The sequence below is a fragment of the Eschrichtius robustus genome, chromosome 5 (genome assembly GCF_028021215.1).
Source record: "Eschrichtius robustus isolate mEscRob2 chromosome 5, mEscRob2.pri, whole genome shotgun sequence".
Taxonomy (NCBI): Eukaryota; Metazoa; Chordata; class Mammalia; order Artiodactyla; family Eschrichtiidae; genus Eschrichtius; species Eschrichtius robustus.
Window position 1 is genome coordinate 7,108,990 of NC_090828.1, and position 17,384 is coordinate 7,126,373.

The window sequence follows — 17,384 nt, forward strand, 5'->3', positions numbered from 1 at the left end:
TACTAATCTCCTGTTCCCTTCCTCCTCCTTTTTCTTCATTTTTATTTTGCTCTCGGAATGCTCCTTTAGTAGCATTCTGTTCTTGTTTCCTGGTCCAATTTCTTTTCACTGTCATAATTTGTTTCCTGCACGTTTCCTATTCCAGGGTTCTCTCCAATGTCTGGTGGTCCTTGGCTGTGGATCCCAAGAGTGCCAGTGGGGGACTGTCCAGCAAGGTTTCTCCACTGGGTGGTCTCACGGGTTGATTTGTGGGGAACCTCTTCATGGCAGTGTCTTTAGATTTTTGTTCCTGGGCTGGTCACGTGGTCCAGGAAGAATCTTCCAACTGCCTGCCTGCAGGGTGTGGGCCTGGCTGGCAGCACCCCGAGCTGGGCAGGGGTGAAGGCTGGCGTCTCAGCGTTCAGAAGTAACTGTTGTTGAGCCCTCTGTTTTTGGTAGTTTCCTCTGCCCTCACCAGGCCCGGTGTCCCCCAGTCCCTTACCCTCCTCCAGAGAATAAAGCTCAGGTCTTCCGCCTAATGTGTGAGGGGTAGCCGCCGGCTGCGTGGCACGGACAGGGATCTGGTGGGTCTAACGCTTTTAAAGAGATTTTCATCCAATCCTGCTGTTTATAACCCCAGCTTCACCCTCACTCCAGGCGCCCCGGTTGCTATCGATTCCTATGCCCTTTGTGGTTCCGTGGTATGTCAGGCGTCTCAACTTTTCCTATGCCATACTTAAAATTTAGCTTTTTTGGCTCCTATAAGTTGGTTATCATTATCCATCTGCTTTCCAGCATTCAGAATTGTGTTGCCGTTCTCTTCCCTCCTGTTTTCTTTGTCCCCGTGAGTTTTGCCTTTAGGAAGGGAACTGACAATCGTGTGTGTCTTCAGCCACCATCTTGAGCTGAAGTCTCACTCTAGGGAAATCGTGGGGGGGCCCGTGCTCTCAGAAGTCCCCTCAGCCTTGTCAGAGGCAGTCAGTGTCCCACAGCGTGACTCCTACTGCTGCCAACCGGAACACCCCAGCTTCTCCAAATCTGCTGCTATTAGGCTATGTCTCCTTCCCTCTGAATTTCTGGTTTTCCTTCTATTTGCAGGACTGTGTCACGCCCCTGGGACGTGACATCTTGCTTGCTCAGAATTAGTATTATTAATACTACTATTAGTGTTAGTAGCAGGGTCAGTAAGTGGCCCACTTGTTCCCATACCTAGTTACATAGAATCGTTTTGGTTCCTCTTCCCTTGCCCCTCTCCATCTCCTCCATCAGCCGGTCTGAGCAGTTCTACCTCCAGAACGTTCCCAATCTGCCTATCTTTCCCCATCTCAAGCCACCACCACCTCTTGCCGGCCACTGTCACAGCCCTTTAATTGGTCTCCCTGTCTCTGCCTGCCCTCTGCCACCATTTATTCTCAGCACAGCAGCCAGAGTTCATTTTAGAGGGGATCACACCATTCCCCTGCTTGAAACCTCCAAACAGTGGCTCACTGCACTTAGAACACACCCCGGGTCACCAGGGCCCCGTGACCTCTTCATCCTCCGAAGTCCCAGGCAGAGCCATCTCTGTGGTGTGAAGCTTCCCCGCACAGCCCCACACAGAGCTCGTCAGTCCTCCTCCAGGGCTAACCTCACATCTGACCCACATTCTAATACATGCGCACAGGTCAGCTTTTTCTCCTGAACTGCAGATTCTTTGAAGGAGGGCTATAACTCAGGGCTGGCCCACGGAAGATGCTCAAAAGAAAAATGTCCGTCGAATTAACTGACAAGAATTCACAGTGCTTCTCAGAATCCTGAGGAGCTTTTCTTTCAGTCCAGAAACCTCAAGTTTTTAGAGCAATCAGGCACTCTCTGACAATCTCCTTACTCACTGTAGGTTTCTGTTTCCTTTTGTCAAAGTTGGGTCCACTCCTTTCAGTTGCAAGTCAGTCTCTGTGGCCGTTAAGAGGAAAGTATGGTTCTAAGCCCATCACTTTCAACAGCCCTCCCCTGCTCACACCCTCAGTAAGTCCCCAGCTCTCCTGCCCAAGTTGGCAGTGGACGGAGCGGTCCTGCCCCGGCACTGCGATCCCAACTCTGCGTGAATAGGACAGCTTGTCACACTCCAGTGTCTAGGGACTTTGTTTCCTGATCCGTCGTCCTCCTCACTGTTCGGTTCTGCCTTCCTCAAAGCTGCCTTGGAGGGATAATTATATGATGATGGTGGTAGCAGCCAATTTTTTGAGCATCTACTAGACGCTAGACACTGTGTACTTTGATGTTTACTTATTGAAGACTCACGGCAGCCCTACAGGATGCTACTATACCTATTTGACAGAATAATAAACTGAGGACAGAGAGAGGGCACTAGACCAAGGTCACAACTGGCTGACCTGGGACTCAAGGCTGGGCTTCTAACACCTCCCTGTGCTCCTAACACCACTTTTCTCCTTTCTGCATCCCACATCCTGCACAGGGCTGGTCCCCAGACTTCCATCCCCCCTGCTGCCCTGAGAGTATCCCTTGGGCCTTCGTGCCACAGCCCAGGTGGGACTCAGGAGCAGGAGGTTGCAGGACAGGGCAGGCCCCTGTGGGGAAGCCCCCATGGCCTCTACCTGGACACTTTGCCGTGGGGTCAGTGATGCCTCTGGGCACATGGGATGTACTTTTACAGGCATTAGCTCGCCTACGCATGGCAAGCCTATTATTCCCATTTCACAGATGAGAAAATGGAGGTACAGAGCAGTTGAGCAACTAGGCCAACATGATACAGCCAGCAAGCGTCAGAGCCTAGATTTGAACCTGGGCAGTCTAGCCCCGGAGCCCATGTGTGCTCTTATCCTCTGTCCTGCTGTTCCCAGCATAGTGTCTGACATCGAGTTGGTGCTGAACACACAATCCCCTTCCCGCCCCGCCTGGATGTCCAGCCCTAGGAGGTTCTAGGGGTGATGGGTGGTAACTGCAGGGCTTGGCTGTCAGGCCAAATATCTGCCATCTGAATAGACAGCTCAGGCCAGTGTTCTTGATGGGGCAAGGCTGTGGCTCGTGTCGTGTACCCTAGAGACCCCTGTGGGATGTGCTGTGACCTGCTCCTATTTGCCATCTCTGCTGGCGAGAGCTTCAGAGTGGGTGGTGCTGACCCAGGACAATATCTGAAGGCCACTCCAACTCATGGGCTAAATGACAGTGGGCAGACAGCATGGAAGCACAGCCCACGCTCCCTACAGGCATCTGCTTGGCAAGGCTAGTGCAGCGGGATTTTCCCAACTTTTCAACACCAGCCATCAGTCATGGTCTCCAACTAGAACCTGCTTCCAGAACATTCCATCCCACAAGTCAGGCTTCTAACAGAACCAGAGGAGAGTCCTCTGCTTCCAGACAGCAGGAGAAAGATTTTACATGGTGACCGCATGCATACAATTTCTATGTGTGTGTGCATGTGTATGTATAACTACAACACAAGTTTCATGAAAAAATATTTACCTTTACTCTCTACTTTGATGTTTTCTGTTTTTCCTTCTCTGTTCTTTCTCTTCTCATACTACTTTATTAAGAACAAAAGATACTGATCATGCCTGGAACTGCCAGGTAAAATACAGGATGCCTGGGATTCCTTTACAGAAAAAAGCATACCTTTTTACTATAAGTATGTTCCAAGTATTGCATGGGACATACTTATACTAAAACTTTTTCACTGTTCATCTGAAATTTAAGTTTAACTGGGCATCCTGTATTTTTATTTGCTAATCTGGTATCCCTAATTATATGCTACTAAACAAATTTTGAGCCCCTGCAGAATAAAAAATACTGTTTACAGACCAGAGGGACTTTGTCTTCAGGGGTTTGAAAACCTGAACTGGAATACAAACTGCTGTGTGAAATTTGAGGGGAGAGTCCACAGCGCTTACCAAGTATCTCAGGGAATCTGTTGGCCAGGTGAGGATAAAATGAGATCAAGTAAGGAAATGTGGCTCAGAAAATATCATGTTACGATACATAGGCTCCCCGCATTGTACAGATGGAGAAACTGAGGCTTGGAGCTGCCCCCTCCCTGGCAGGCCAGCCTCCGAGGCCAGTGATGCCAGGGGCACATCTGAGCATTTTCCCCCATTCTGCTTGGTTGCTGCCCAGAGCCCTGCTGTCCTCCAGGTGTCCCTCCCCTGGGAGCCTCTCTGTAGCCTTTCTCTTCCCCTGACCTTGGCCACACTGCAGGCTGTCACTTGCCATCCTCACTATCAAGGCTGCCAATTCTAGACTCTGCCTCCAAAACTGCCTCCCCGCCCCCTCCCCAGTTATTCTCCATCCAACCTGTGGCCTTCTTCGGAGCACTCAGTAATAGCTGAAATCATCGTATTGACATATTTATTGGCCACTCAATGCATTGGAATGTAAATTCCACGTGGACAGAGTCTTCGACCATCCTGCTCACCCTGGATCCCCAGTGCCTGGCCCACAGCAGCTTCTCTATAAGTTTTTGGCGTGTGAACATTTTCCATTTTACTGATGAGTTTGTTTGAAATGCAAAGCCTCAGTTGCCCAGAGTTGGCTCCTATGTGCTAGGCTTTCCTAAGGAGCCTTACACGTAGATCCATTCACATGAGCCTTATCATCCCCATTTTACAGATGAGGAAACTGAGGCCCAGGAAGGTTAAGTGTCACGTGCAAGGTCACACTGGTGCTAAGTGGTTGAGCTGGGATGTGAATTCAGACAGAGCTCATGACTTTAATGCCATGCTAAACTGTTTCTCTGTCTGTGCTACCCTAGAGATGCAGCCTGATTCGGTCAGCAGGGCCTGAACCAGGCACAATGATGACCACACGCGTCAGCCTAGCTCCTAGCAGGCAAGAGCATGAACACACGTGGAACCGCCACCCAGGGCCAAGTATAAGCTCATTTCCCCAGGGTGGGAGGAAGCAGGTGGAGCGTACAGGGCAGGCCTCAAGGTAGAGGGGGCACGAGAGGGGAGCCTTAGGACTGGGGGTTCCCACAGGCAGGCTGAGGGTTGGTGGGTACCCCAGCCGAGGGCAGAAGGTGCCTGGCAGGACTTGCTTTCCCAGCAGGCTGCTGCTGACCGGCCACAGTAAGGGCACTAGCAGAATGAGAACTTTACAGACGTGAGGGGGCCTTACTTTTCTTGTGGCTGTAGAACTTGTCCTCAGAACCATCCTTGGACTTCTTAATTATCAGTTTCCCAGATTCAACATCAACTTTGAGCTGCAATTTCTGAGGAATCCCCAGAGATTCTGGCTTCACCTGTGAAAAGGAGGTCGTGGGGGGAAGGAGGGGAGGGGAAGAGGAGATGTTGGTTATTCCTTCTCTGTGCTTTCACGGTGCCAATCTGTGACCCCTTGTCGATATGACTGGGCAGCCCTTGGCCATGTGTCCAGCCCTGGTGTCCCTCCCGTGCGGCACCACTGGGCTTCTGTTTCTGAGCCTCCCCTGATGCAGAGGAAGTTTCCGTGGGCAGATCCTGAGAGTCGCTAAAACGTGGGAGGAGCCCAGCTTGTCCATTGTGTGCACATCAGCTATTCCGCCAACAGGTTTGGTGGAGGGAACGGATGAACGACTGGAAGATGGTTTATTCACGGCTGAACGTGACAACACTCATTAATCGGATGTGTCATCTACTTCCACAAAGGATTTCAGTAACAGATTTACGCTCCTGGGCCTCATTACAACCAATAAATGAACATTCACCGATAATAATTAGGAAAAAGACAGTTGCCTAGGCATGTTCCGAAGATGGAAATACATCTTAATACCGATTTGTCATCAGGGCTAGGAAGGATTTGGGGGTGGGCATCCTGTCCTGTTTCTGAATGTGGAACCAGTGCTGGGCAAAAAGAAAAGAAAAACAGCGCGCTCGGGGTCCGGGTCGCGAGGAGGAGGAGGAAGTGGCCCGCGGAGGGGAAATGGCTGCCGAAAACAAGCCGGAAGAGCGTTTTCCGAAGCGTACTCTGCGGAACTAGCACCTACTGTGTTCTCAACACCGTGCCACCTATAGAAGATGATCACGGGAACAGCAATAGTAGTCATGTAAAAATCTTTTTACCGAAAAAGCTGCTTGAATGTCTGCTGAAATGTTCAAGTTTACCCAAAGAGAGGCACCGTTGGAACACTAATGAGAGATCATGACGCAGCCGTCCTTCTGGATTTCTTTTTAATAATGTGTGACCCTTCACCTTTGATCCCCTGACGTGCATTACCTTGGTAACCATTTCGTTTTTAAATTTCATTTCATTTTTTGATTTTGGTGTACAAGCTGTAACATTTCATCTCTCAAAGTGTCACACACTGATTTCCTCAAATAGAGATACCCCTTTGAGCGATTAAAAAAAGAAAAAAAAAAGAAAAGGAAAGAAAAACAAATTTCTGGGCCTGGAGATTCTAACTCAGTCACTTTCAGGGAAGTCACAGGAATCACTTTTTTTCCCCCAAATCCCTCCTTGAGGCACTATTTTGCAGCCAGTTCGGGGAGGCCCTCTGTTTGATGACACTCACTGCCCCCATTTGGAGCAGGACGAAGTTTTGGCATCTTGGGCCAATGAGAAGCTCCTTCCTTGGGAGCCTCCCCACGGCGAAGGTTCCACAGGTTCATCTGGGCACCCATTCTACGGTTTAATCATCTTCCCAGGGAGCTGGTTCCGCTGACCGTCAATCTCAGTCCAGCCGTTGGGCCCCCTCCTGAGCCAAAAGCCCCCCTTCCACAGGGACCAGAATGCCCGCCAGGCCCCTCCTGTGAAGCACAAGTCCACAGCCACTTACCTCAAAGGTGACTGGTGGGATGAGGGAACGCCGGTGGGAAGACTCGGGACCCTCATGCAGCAAGGCCTTGACCTGTGGGCAGGAACGCACGGGGCCCTTCAGGCTGGGAGGTGAAGGGAAGGCAGTACAGGTTGGGACAGAGTCACAGGGATACCTGGGCATTCTCCAAGCGAAGAGGGGGCCAGAGAGAAGTCCAGGGAAGCTGCAGGGCCCCCCACATACCTTATCTTCAATAGAAGACAGGAGACTTGTCAGTTGGCTGAGCTTGGCCACCATGTTGATCGGATTGGCCTCACCAGGCACCTGGGACATGAGGAAAAGAGCAAACAAGGACGGGATGCTGAGTGCCAGCCACTGAGAGGCGTCAGGCTGAGCGCTTTCCATGCTTCATCTTGGTTCATCTCCCTAACAACCCCACGAGTACGATTATTGTCCCCCTTTGCAGACAAGGAAATCAGGGGTATGTACAACCGTCTCAAAATTATCATGACCAAAATATACATCTTCCTTTCTTCTTCCCTCTAAATCTGCTTCTTCCCTGGTGCTTCTCAGTTGTTTAAACAAAACCCGAGGCCTGTCCTCGATGATAACCTTTCCACCCTCTTACATGTACTGCACCGGTGCTCCTGCTTCCAAAACACGGCCGTCCCCTGCTCGAAACCCCCTCGTCCAGCTGCTTCCCACCACTGAGAGGGAATGATCCAAACTCTTGAAGACTCTGTATGATCCACCCCTCAGCCCCAGCCACGCTCATCCTCACTTCTGATCTGCCCTTGGCCTTGAGCTACACTCTCTGAGGAATCCCTAGAAACATGGATGTCACCTGAGAAGGCCACTTCCTTGTCATTCAGGTCTCAGAGCCGCAGAGAGGTCTTCCCTGACCACACGAGCTAAAATCATCTCTACTAGATCACCCTGCTTTGTTTCATACCAATCACCACGATTGTTTATTTGCTCTTTGTGTACTTGCCCTGCTAGAATGTAAACAATGTGAGAATTGGGACCGTGAGAAATGTGTCCGGTGCTGTGACATTGGTGCTTGGCCAGTGAAGATGCCCGGTAAAGTTGTTTGATGCATGCCTGAGGCCCAGAGAGCTGAAGTTACCTGTCAGAAGTCACACAGCTAGTAACGGCACAGCAGGCCAGGAAACCATGTCTGCTTGGCACCAAGTCCACAGTCTCAAGCATTTATTCACAGAACAAATATTTACAAAGCACCTATTCTGTGCCAGACACGTTCCCAAGGTGCTGGAGATGTAGAGTTAAAAGGGCACCATCCCCGCCCTCCACTAGGACAAGAACGCCAGACTTGATGATCTTGAACACCAAGCAGAGTGGAATGAGGGTTATCACCAACGAGGAGATGTCCCTTTACCCCACCCCTTCCTGAATAAGTCAGCCAGGTTACACAGGCTTTTTTTTTTTTTTTTAGTAAGTATTATTATTATTTAAAGATTTATTTTTATTTATTTATTTATTTATTTTGGCTGCACTGGGGTCTTAGTTGCCACACGCGGGGTCTTAGTTGCCGCCTGCGCACTCTTAGTTGCGGCGCGCGGCGTCTAGTTCCCTGACCAGGGATGGAACTCAGGCCCCCTGCATTGGGAGCGCAGAGTCTTACCCACTGGAACCCCAGCGACGTCCCTACAGAGGCTTCTGACCTCAGGTTCCCAGCAGCCGCTTTAGCTCTCTCCTTCTGCCGTCACCAACCCCCATCACTTCTGACCATCAGCTGTACCGCCGCTACGGCCACCTCCAGCACAGCCATCACCGCCATCATCGGGGCAGTTACTCTTTGTCACGACTTTCTCTAATTCTTTTTGGTTTGGCCCTTGCTCCTTGATAAAGCTCTCAATCAGTCTTCAGTTATTATTGATCAGCGGGAGGGCTCAAAAGAGTGGAGCTGAGATGCAGGTAAGAATGGAGCAGGACAGCAGGTGGGAGAGTACAGGATCCCCTGTTTTAGGGGTGCTTTTCTCATAAAGAGTTGAAAAGATGGCCGATTCAAACCCCCTCATCCTCTTTCAGACACTGGAGATCGCCTGCTTGCTACCCGGGCCATCACCTGGTGGTAGGATGGTGTCTTCCCCACTCTCTCTTTGAATCTATGTCTTTCGGGGCAGGTTTGGCAAAGATGTACAAAGTATAAATGAAGCTACCAACCAAGTGGGAGTTAGTTCTTGGAACAAAAGGTATTAGAAGAACGCTGGAGCTTAGCCTCTACTGCCTCGTTAGGCAGAATACATATGACCATGTGATGGGTTCGTATGCTATGCCCAGTGTGTTTAAGATGTATTGACTCTTCTACTCCTTGGTTTGCAGATGGGGAAACTGAGTCAGAGTGGTGAGTCACTTGTTCAAGGTCACACAGCTGGTGTTGACCTGAGATTTGAATGTAGATCTCGCCCAGTGGGTCTCAGCTGGTACGGATTTTGCCCTCTGGGGTCATTTGACAACGTCTGGAACATTTTGAGTTGTGAAAATTGGGGGATGCTGATGGCCTCTAGTGGGTAGAGGCCAGGATGTGCTAACATCCTACAAGGCACAGAACAGTCCCCCACAGCAAAAAATGACCCGGCCCCAAATGTCACTAGCGTTGAGGTTGAAGGCAAAATTCACAACTCAGCCTCAATGTGGGCGAATTGGTCTGAGTGCCACCTGTGGGTTTGTAGAAGCTGACCTAGTTATTGAACTTAGCTTTTCAGTTGAACTTCGGAGGATGTGGGCTCCAAGGTTAACGACTCTCTGTTCTTACATAGGGCAGACCCAGGGCTCTCCCCAGACTTCGGACCAGCAGTCATTTTGATAATGTTGCATTTTGCACCTCCCAGCAGTTCTCAAATAAATGTCACGCAGGGGTCCCCATCTCATCTTGCCTACCTAACGGAAAGGGCCTAGTGCTGGTAAGAGGCTACCATGGCCAGATGTCTCACCCAAGCAATTTCATTTACTCCCTCATATACCCCTGCAGTGGCAGATATGACTATGCCCATTTCTCAGATAAGGCAACTAAGGACGGGGCAGGCGGGAGGGAGGTGAGTCAGATATTGAACTTGGATGTTTTTGATCCAGAGGCCAGTGTTCTTGCCTCTACCTCAGGCAGCCTTGGAACTCCCTCTTCCATTTGTGAATTTCTGGAGGTATCAAGACATTGCCTGCTTTCCTTGACAAGTCAGGGTCTCAGACAGGAGGGTGGCAGCCAGAACCGTTTCTCTAAATCCTGAGGCCACGTCCCATCCCGTCGCTACTCTGTTCTGCCACCGAATGCAAACACTTTGGCCTTTTGCACGCAGGGCACCATGCTGGGGCGTGGCTGTTATCAGCTTATCTCTCTGGAAGCTTCTCCCTCTTCTAATCCTACTTCAAAGATTTGGGTGTGTGGTCTTGTATTCAAACAATTTAAATTTTAGTGTCTGGTAGGGTCTCTGTTTTGTCTAGATTTGCTTTTACTTTCCCGGAAATTAACCCACCATTCACTTCAAGGAAAGCAAAATTACGTTTTTGGTTTTTTTTTTATCCTGATGAATTTTTAAGTTGTACAAATAGAACACAAATTTTCTCAGTAAAAAAAAAAAAAACTCCAGGGCTTCCCTGATGGCGCAGTGGTTGAGAATCTGCCTGCCAATGCAGGGGACACGGGTTCGAGCCCTGGTCTGGGAAGATCCCACATGCCGCGGAGCAACTAGGCCCGTGAGCCACAATTACTGAGCCTGTGCGTCTGGAGCCTGTGCTCCGCAACAGGAGAGGCCGCGGTGGTGAGAGGCCCGCGCACCGCGATGAAGAGTGGCCCCCGCTCGCCGCAACTGGAGAAAGCCCTCGCGCAGAAACGAAGACCCAACACAGACATAAATAAATAAAATTAAATTAAATTAAAAAAACAAAACAAAACAAAACAAAACTCCAAAAAACCATTTGGGCAAACCTGAAGTCTCCCCTGACCCAGGCCCCTTTGGCCCAATTCCATCCCCTCCTCATGGTGAACAGAATAGCCCTTTGGGTATAAACACTTCTGGTACGATTTCCACATGTAGACTTACATCCTAGTTCATATATTGTTCTGCTGTTTGCTTTTTTCACCCAACAGTATGCCTTGGAGTCAGTGCATCCACCTTAGAACAGAATTCTGCATCATACTTTAACCCTTTCTCTCTCTGTGTTTCCAGCGTTTCTGTTTTTAGAGACAAAGCTACGATAAACATTTTTGTCAACATCTCTGTGCAAACATGTAGACCCTAAGGCAGCTGCCTGCAGGTAGAATGGCTTGCTTGAAGGACTCCAGGCATTAAACATTTTCATGCTGACGGCTAAATTGCCTTTCAGGAAACCCATTTCCACTCTCAACTGTGAGCAATGAACCCGTGCGAGTCCCTGACCCTCATGTTAGAGCCAAGTCCTGGCTTCACCAATCAAATTTTCCTGTCTGAGAGGCAAGAAGAGGGCTCCCTGCCTTGCAGGTCATTTTCCAGTTACTAATGAGGTGTTACTAACATCTTTTCCAGGGTATCCCAGCTATTCCCAGTCCCTCTTCAGTAAAACAGGCTCTTAAAATCCTCTTCCCACTTAAAAAATTTGGTTGCTTTTACTTAATCATGTGTGGAAGGGTTTGCTTTTTAAACATTTTTAAACCCTTGTCCCTTGCAAGTGCTTTCTCTGAAAGTCCTATCTGTGCTTGTTTTTAGCTTTGCCGAGGACACCTTCTGTGACACAGACAACTTGGCCTTGGCCCCCTGCCAGGCTGTGAGCATGCATAAGTGTGTGCGTGTGAGTGTGTGTGTGTGTGTGTGTGTGTGTGTCTGGCGGGGGCCTGCCTTCACCTGCTCTTCCTGGGGCATGAGGCGGGATCAAGCATTTAGGCACCTCGTGTTTTTTTCAGTTTCTGATGAGAAATGATGGGAAAAGGTCCTGCCTTGCCTCCTTATTCAGCACTAATAAGGAGTTTTGCTGGCAGTTGCATAATTTGAAATCTTTATTCCTCAAATCAAAATCCAGCAGGGGCGGGGGGATAAACCTTACTGGGAGTCAGGGTGCTGAGGCTCCCTGGCCCCCTCATACTCTGGGGATCCAACAAAGGCGGTGCTTCCTTCTGAGCCCTCGGGACATTGGTTACCTCTTCTCCCCATGCCCCATCCGACCCCCCCCCACCCTTCCCCCACCGGTTTTATCAATCTCATCTGTCCAATCCCAAAGTCTTTACCTGAGGCCGTGGACGCAGGCCAGGGGAGAGCTGCTGGTCAAACAGCCTCTGCAGAGATTCCAGGGTAGGGAGGGTCCGGGTGACTTCTCTGGGGGCAAGAGACAGGGTGAAGGTCAAGGATTAGTGAGGACCCAGTGAGGCATCGGGCACACAGGCTCCAGCTGGAGACGCGGCGTGGTCACACCCACTCTGGCAAAGGCAGGGATCCTTCCCAGAAGGACAAGCCCGGGCAGAGATCCAGGCCTGCCGGTACTGGTCCACCTCCTGAGAACCCCCCACCCGTTCCGTCCTGACCAGGACCAAACTGGAGCCGCGATGCGTAAACCTGATTCACCTTTGTTTAGCCACACTCAACTACGCAGCCCGTAGAAAATTTGAATGTAGAATCACAAAACTACTTAGAAATAATTTAGTAATCTATGGTTCCAAACTTTAGTGTTTATAAGAATCACACCCTCACCGAGTGTTAGAAACGCAAACGTCTGGGCCCCAACCTGCTTTGGTCTGGAATCTGCATTTTAATTTGGTGCCCCAGGGGCTTCGCGTACCAGCAGTCTGTGCTTTCCGGTTCACATCTCCTCCGAGCAGCTAAGGTGGAGGCCCAGAGAGATCTGTCATTGTCTACTACGCTGACAATTCCAATACCAGGGCTTTATTGATCCTTCATTCCCGTCTCATCTTTTTCTATTTTCCCATTGTTTTGGGCATGGTGGGCAGACAATTTTGAGTTCTATTTTTCATCTATTATTACATCAGAAACTGTTCATGTTTTTACACATTCAACATTCCTAGTGGTTTCAAAATATTCTATCAATTAAATGTAGCAAAATCAATTGCTAGATATTTGGGTTATTTTGAGATCTTGGTGATTATAAATAAAGGCTGCTGTGAACAGCTTTGTTCATATAGCTCTTCTTTACTTATTTTCAATTACAGTTTTAAGATAACCAGAGATTATGGCTCTTGATCAATACCGCTAAGCCTTTGAGTGACGGTGGCCTTGGTCACTGTTCCAGCCTCCTCATCCTTTGTGCTATCTGAATTCTGTTATTCTCTTCTCTCTCTCTTTTAAGTGGGCAGAAGAGTGCATTTTAATACTGATGAATTGATTTGCATATCTTTAATTTCTGATGTCTAAGTATTCTTCTATCTGGTTGGTTTCTATTGTATTTCTCTTCCTATAAACTGTTCATGTCCATTGTTGGTCTTCTGTTGGGAATTTTGTTGGTATTTTTATACATTGGTATAAACTCTTTACTTATTGCTTTGTTTTTTATTTAATCTAGGTGTTGTAATTTTTTTTTTTTTTCCCATTCTGTTGTTTTCACCCTAGGTAGGCTGGATTTCATTTTAAAGTGCTTTATAGTTTTTTATTGCTCTATTTTTCACCTTTTCCTTGGAAATTTTTTTGCTTACCTTGGTTAAAAATTTATCATCAGTATTTACTCGTGAGCAATTAGTAGCTCACTTTAAATTGGTTTCTCACTCTTTTAAAAGTTTTGTTATAAACAGGGTTTTGGGGGGTTGTTGTTATATCTTTTTAGTTCCTTACTTCATCTGGAATTTAAAAAAAATATGTGGTGGAAATAAGTTCACCTTTTTCCATGTTGCTATTCATTTTCACTCAACTGCACTTACTCTTTTTTCCACAGTTCTTTTGGGCTAGATCATTGCACAAGCTCATCTTAAATATGATAGGATTTATTTTCAGAATTCATATCATTCATTCAACGAAAATTCTGGAGTGCCTCATATGTACTAGGCAATGTCATGTTCATAGATTGATACATCTCACCATTGCAAGGATGGTGTTGTAGCCTACTGGCTTTGATTGGCCATCCTTGGGACGCCTCTGGGGGCCAAGGATGGGGTGGGGGGAGGTAACTGGCCTGGGGAAGGGGAGGGAAGTGCCAGGTAGACAGGGTTCTCAGTTTCTATCCCACCTCCGACAGAGCTACTCTGTTAACATAGTGGTATTCTGTTTAAACTGTCATTTCATAAAAGAATTCTAGGCCAAAAAAAAAAAAGAAATTCTAAAGCACTAATTTAGAACATGCTTTAACATCAAATAGATCTCCCTCTTTGTTCTCCTTTTTAAAAATGTTATTTTAAAAACACAAGTACATATACACAAACTGAATCTTTAGGATTTTCTAAGAATAATGCTGTTATTCTCTGTATTTCTAACCTTGGTAAAATTTTGAGAAATCTGGCTCTCAGACGTGTCTGGAGGTGTTGGTTAGGGTCAGAATGACCAATGACACATAGGGACTTGAGTTGGAAGACTTAAGAACTGGTCTTATCATACAGAAAGGATTTGTCCAGGGAAGTTACCATCAGCAGGGTCCCTGGGAAGCTTGTCTCAGCTTCAGGTCACCAGCTCAAGGGAAGATGGGGAGCAAAGACAGGGAGGGCTGCAGTCCTCAGGCAGGTCAGACCCCAGAGACAGCCCAGAAGGGGCCTAGGCCCCCTGAGGAAGCCCTCCCAGAAGGAGAGGCTCCTCCCACCTTGGTCTCAGAGAGATGGTTAATTTCCCCAAGATTCCCATTCAGTTTCCAGCTAGCACATCCAGTATCTCCCAATCGGGAACTCCAGACTCAGAAGGAACATTCTGATACTTTGTTGTTTTCTTAATTTTTTCTTCTCTGATTTTTTGCTTCTTTTTCTTTTTGCTTTAGCAAAAATTTCTCATACAGTATTAAATAATCAGGTGATGATAGGCATCTCTTTTTCTTTTATTAAAATGTTTAATGGAATGATTTTAATGTTTCCCTGTTAAGTGTAATTGGTTTTACATTGACACATATTGCATTATTAAGGAGGGATCCTTCTATTCCTTTTTAAATAATGATTTTTAAAGATTAGAAATGACTTTTATCAGGTCTGTTAATACATCTATGCAAATGATTCCCCTATCTCTAATCTCCTGCTAAATTACAGTGTTTTCTTTATGTTAACTCACCCTTACAGTGATTTCTTAGATAAAACCTACATTTTTCATATCACTTAAATTATATTTGCTAGAATATTACTGAAATATTATACATTTATATCAATAAATGAAACTGGATATAGTTTATTTCAGGCTATTATCTTGATTAGGTTTTCAGATTTGAATTGTACTTTTCTTGAATATTGAATTAGGTGATTTTTGTCATTCCCGAATAATTTATAAATCATGGTTATTATTCCTTGAAAGTTCAAAGAGGGCATACACGGTAATTTTTACATTTCATATTTCACATAAAATATTTGTTTCATTTAATTATAATTTGAAGATTTGTAGCCACGTAATTGTACACTGTACTCTTTATTGATTTGGAAATCTTTAATGCAAATTATTAAATCTCCTACATTTCTAATTTTTAAAATTTCCTTAATTGACTTTTTCCTAATTTATTTCTGTTTTTAACTATTTTCCCCCTGCTCTTTTCCTTTCCAGTTGTTGTTATTGTTCATTCGCTTAACAGAGATTTCTTAAAGACTCTGTTTTGTTCACTGCTGTATCTCTAGCCCCTGGAACAGTGCATGGCTTGTAGTTGGCACACATTCAATCTTTGTTCATGAATATTGAATACATTACTGTTTCCAGTACTTTGCATGACCGTGGAAATATCAAGGCAATCAGGGTATGACCCATGATGCCTTCAGGAGACTGAGAGCCTGGATTAACTTTGTATGCTTGACTTATTGTTCTACACCCCCCCTTTCCATAACAGAGCATTTAAAGCTATGGCTTTTCCTCCAAGGAGTGCTTTGGCTGCATCATCTAGAGTTCTGATATACAGAGGCTTGATTACCCTGGGTTTCCAAACCTATCCCACGTAGGCTATCATTGTGTCAAGTGTCTTCTTTAATTCAGCTGTGATTGGAGATGATCAAGAAAGGCCAGATGGTTGGGTAGTGGTGGCTAGTTTGTTATTTATTTCTATTTTCAGCATACTGTGCTCTGGGAACACAGAATGAACACTTTTGCTTTGGGTGTATTCATATCCAGCTGCTCAGTAGGCTGCTGGGTTCTTATTTTTAGGATCACCAGCACTCTAAAATTTCTGGAAAAAAATTCTTGGAAACTTTTCGAAGTGAAGGCTTGTGATTAGTACATTTTCACCAATTTTTTAAATCTGCAAAGACTCCTTTGGCTCTTGAATGATATCTAGGTTGAGTTAATCCCAAGGAGAAGTCAGTAGTCTTCTCCTTGGTGATACTGCTTCAGAATTTTTACTATATCATCAAGGAGTATGAATAATATTAAGTATTGTAATTTTTAAAACTAACGGTGCTGTTCCTAATTATTTACTTTCTGAACTCATCTTCCCTTGTGGTTTAGAAGATTATAAGAAGAGGTTTTGGTGCTGCTATTTGGTTGTTCTGTAATTGGACCTTTATGAGGCTTCTCAATACCTGGATTTAGCTCCTTTATAAACCTGGAAACATTTTTTTCTTTTATATATTTAGTCATCAATTACACATCATTTTTTCCCTGCTTCTTGGAGAGCCCACCCTACCAGCTATAAGTTTAATCTCTATGCCCTCTTTCCAAAGACTATCGATTTTTAATCACACATTCTTGGCATATGCTTATTTAGTCTTCTCAGGTTTTTTATATATACTTCCCTGACACTCTGCTCTGTTTTGTGATTTGATTTTCAAGTTTGATTTGAAAACTATGGGTTCATTTTATGACCTCCAATGAAGCAGTTATAATGATGGTATTTTTGTTTTGGTTGGTTGGTTTCTTTATCAAAATCCTTACCCTGCTCTCACTTAATTGATACAATAACCTCTCCCACATTTTATTTTAAAATTCTACTTACAATTCTCCTCATTTCTCCATTTCATGGCTTATCAAGTATTTCCAGACTCTGGAGACTTAATTCTTTATTCTCTTTCTCTGGAAAAGTTTCTGTCTGGTTCTAGGTAATCTAACTTAGGGTTACAAATCTTCCTCGAGCCTTTGTGCTGCGGAAACTCCTTCTTTCAGACACAAGTACTGACATTGTAATGACATTTTTGCAGAGGAGGCTCTTGCACTGTTTCTCACTCCTCAGTTCTCTGTGACTTTCCCATCCTCACCCTGGCGTTTGTGTTGGGCCAAGTGGTCCGAGTGGACAAACCTGGCCACCACTGGCACCATCCTCAGCCCCCCGTTCCAGCTCCTTCTCCTTCACCCCACCTCTCAACGTCTACCCTGGGCCCCCTTTCCCCTCCATCTGCACTCCGCCCTGCGGTGACCTTACCCCACTCATCTCCCAGCTTCAAGTGCCAACTGCATGCTGATGACTCCCAGACATATACCCTTACCCCTGAGGTCTCCTGGGCTCTAACTTCTAGAACTAAATCCTTGGTTGGTGGCTCAGCTCACAGTATGTTCAATAGCACCTCAAGCCAATGGTAGCTCAGAGAAAGATGCCCCTCTTCCACCCCCTCCTCTTTGACTTTCCCCATCTAAGTAACTGGCATCAT

The 17,384-nt window shown here is 46.5% G+C and overlaps 1 protein-coding gene and 1 pseudogene across 1 annotated transcript in view; one reads left to right on the forward strand and one right to left on the reverse strand.

The window, feature by feature from the left end:
* The window catches only part of INPP5D (inositol polyphosphate-5-phosphatase D), a 130,400-nt gene that overhangs the window by 42,605 nt on the left and 70,411 nt on the right, over window positions 1-17,384 (reverse strand). The window contains exons 6-9 of the mRNA XM_068543726.1: window positions 11,919-12,006; window positions 6,947-7,027; window positions 6,725-6,796; window positions 5,089-5,212 (exon numbers count right to left, since the gene is read on the reverse strand). Coding sequence (XP_068399827.1) covers window positions 5,089-5,212; window positions 6,725-6,796; window positions 6,947-7,027; window positions 11,919-12,006 — 365 coding nt within the window. The remainder of the gene's footprint in view (window positions 1-5,088; window positions 5,213-6,724; window positions 6,797-6,946; window positions 7,028-11,918; window positions 12,007-17,384) is intronic.
* Window positions 5,316-6,151, forward strand: LOC137765484 (calmodulin-binding transcription activator 1 pseudogene; annotated as a pseudogene).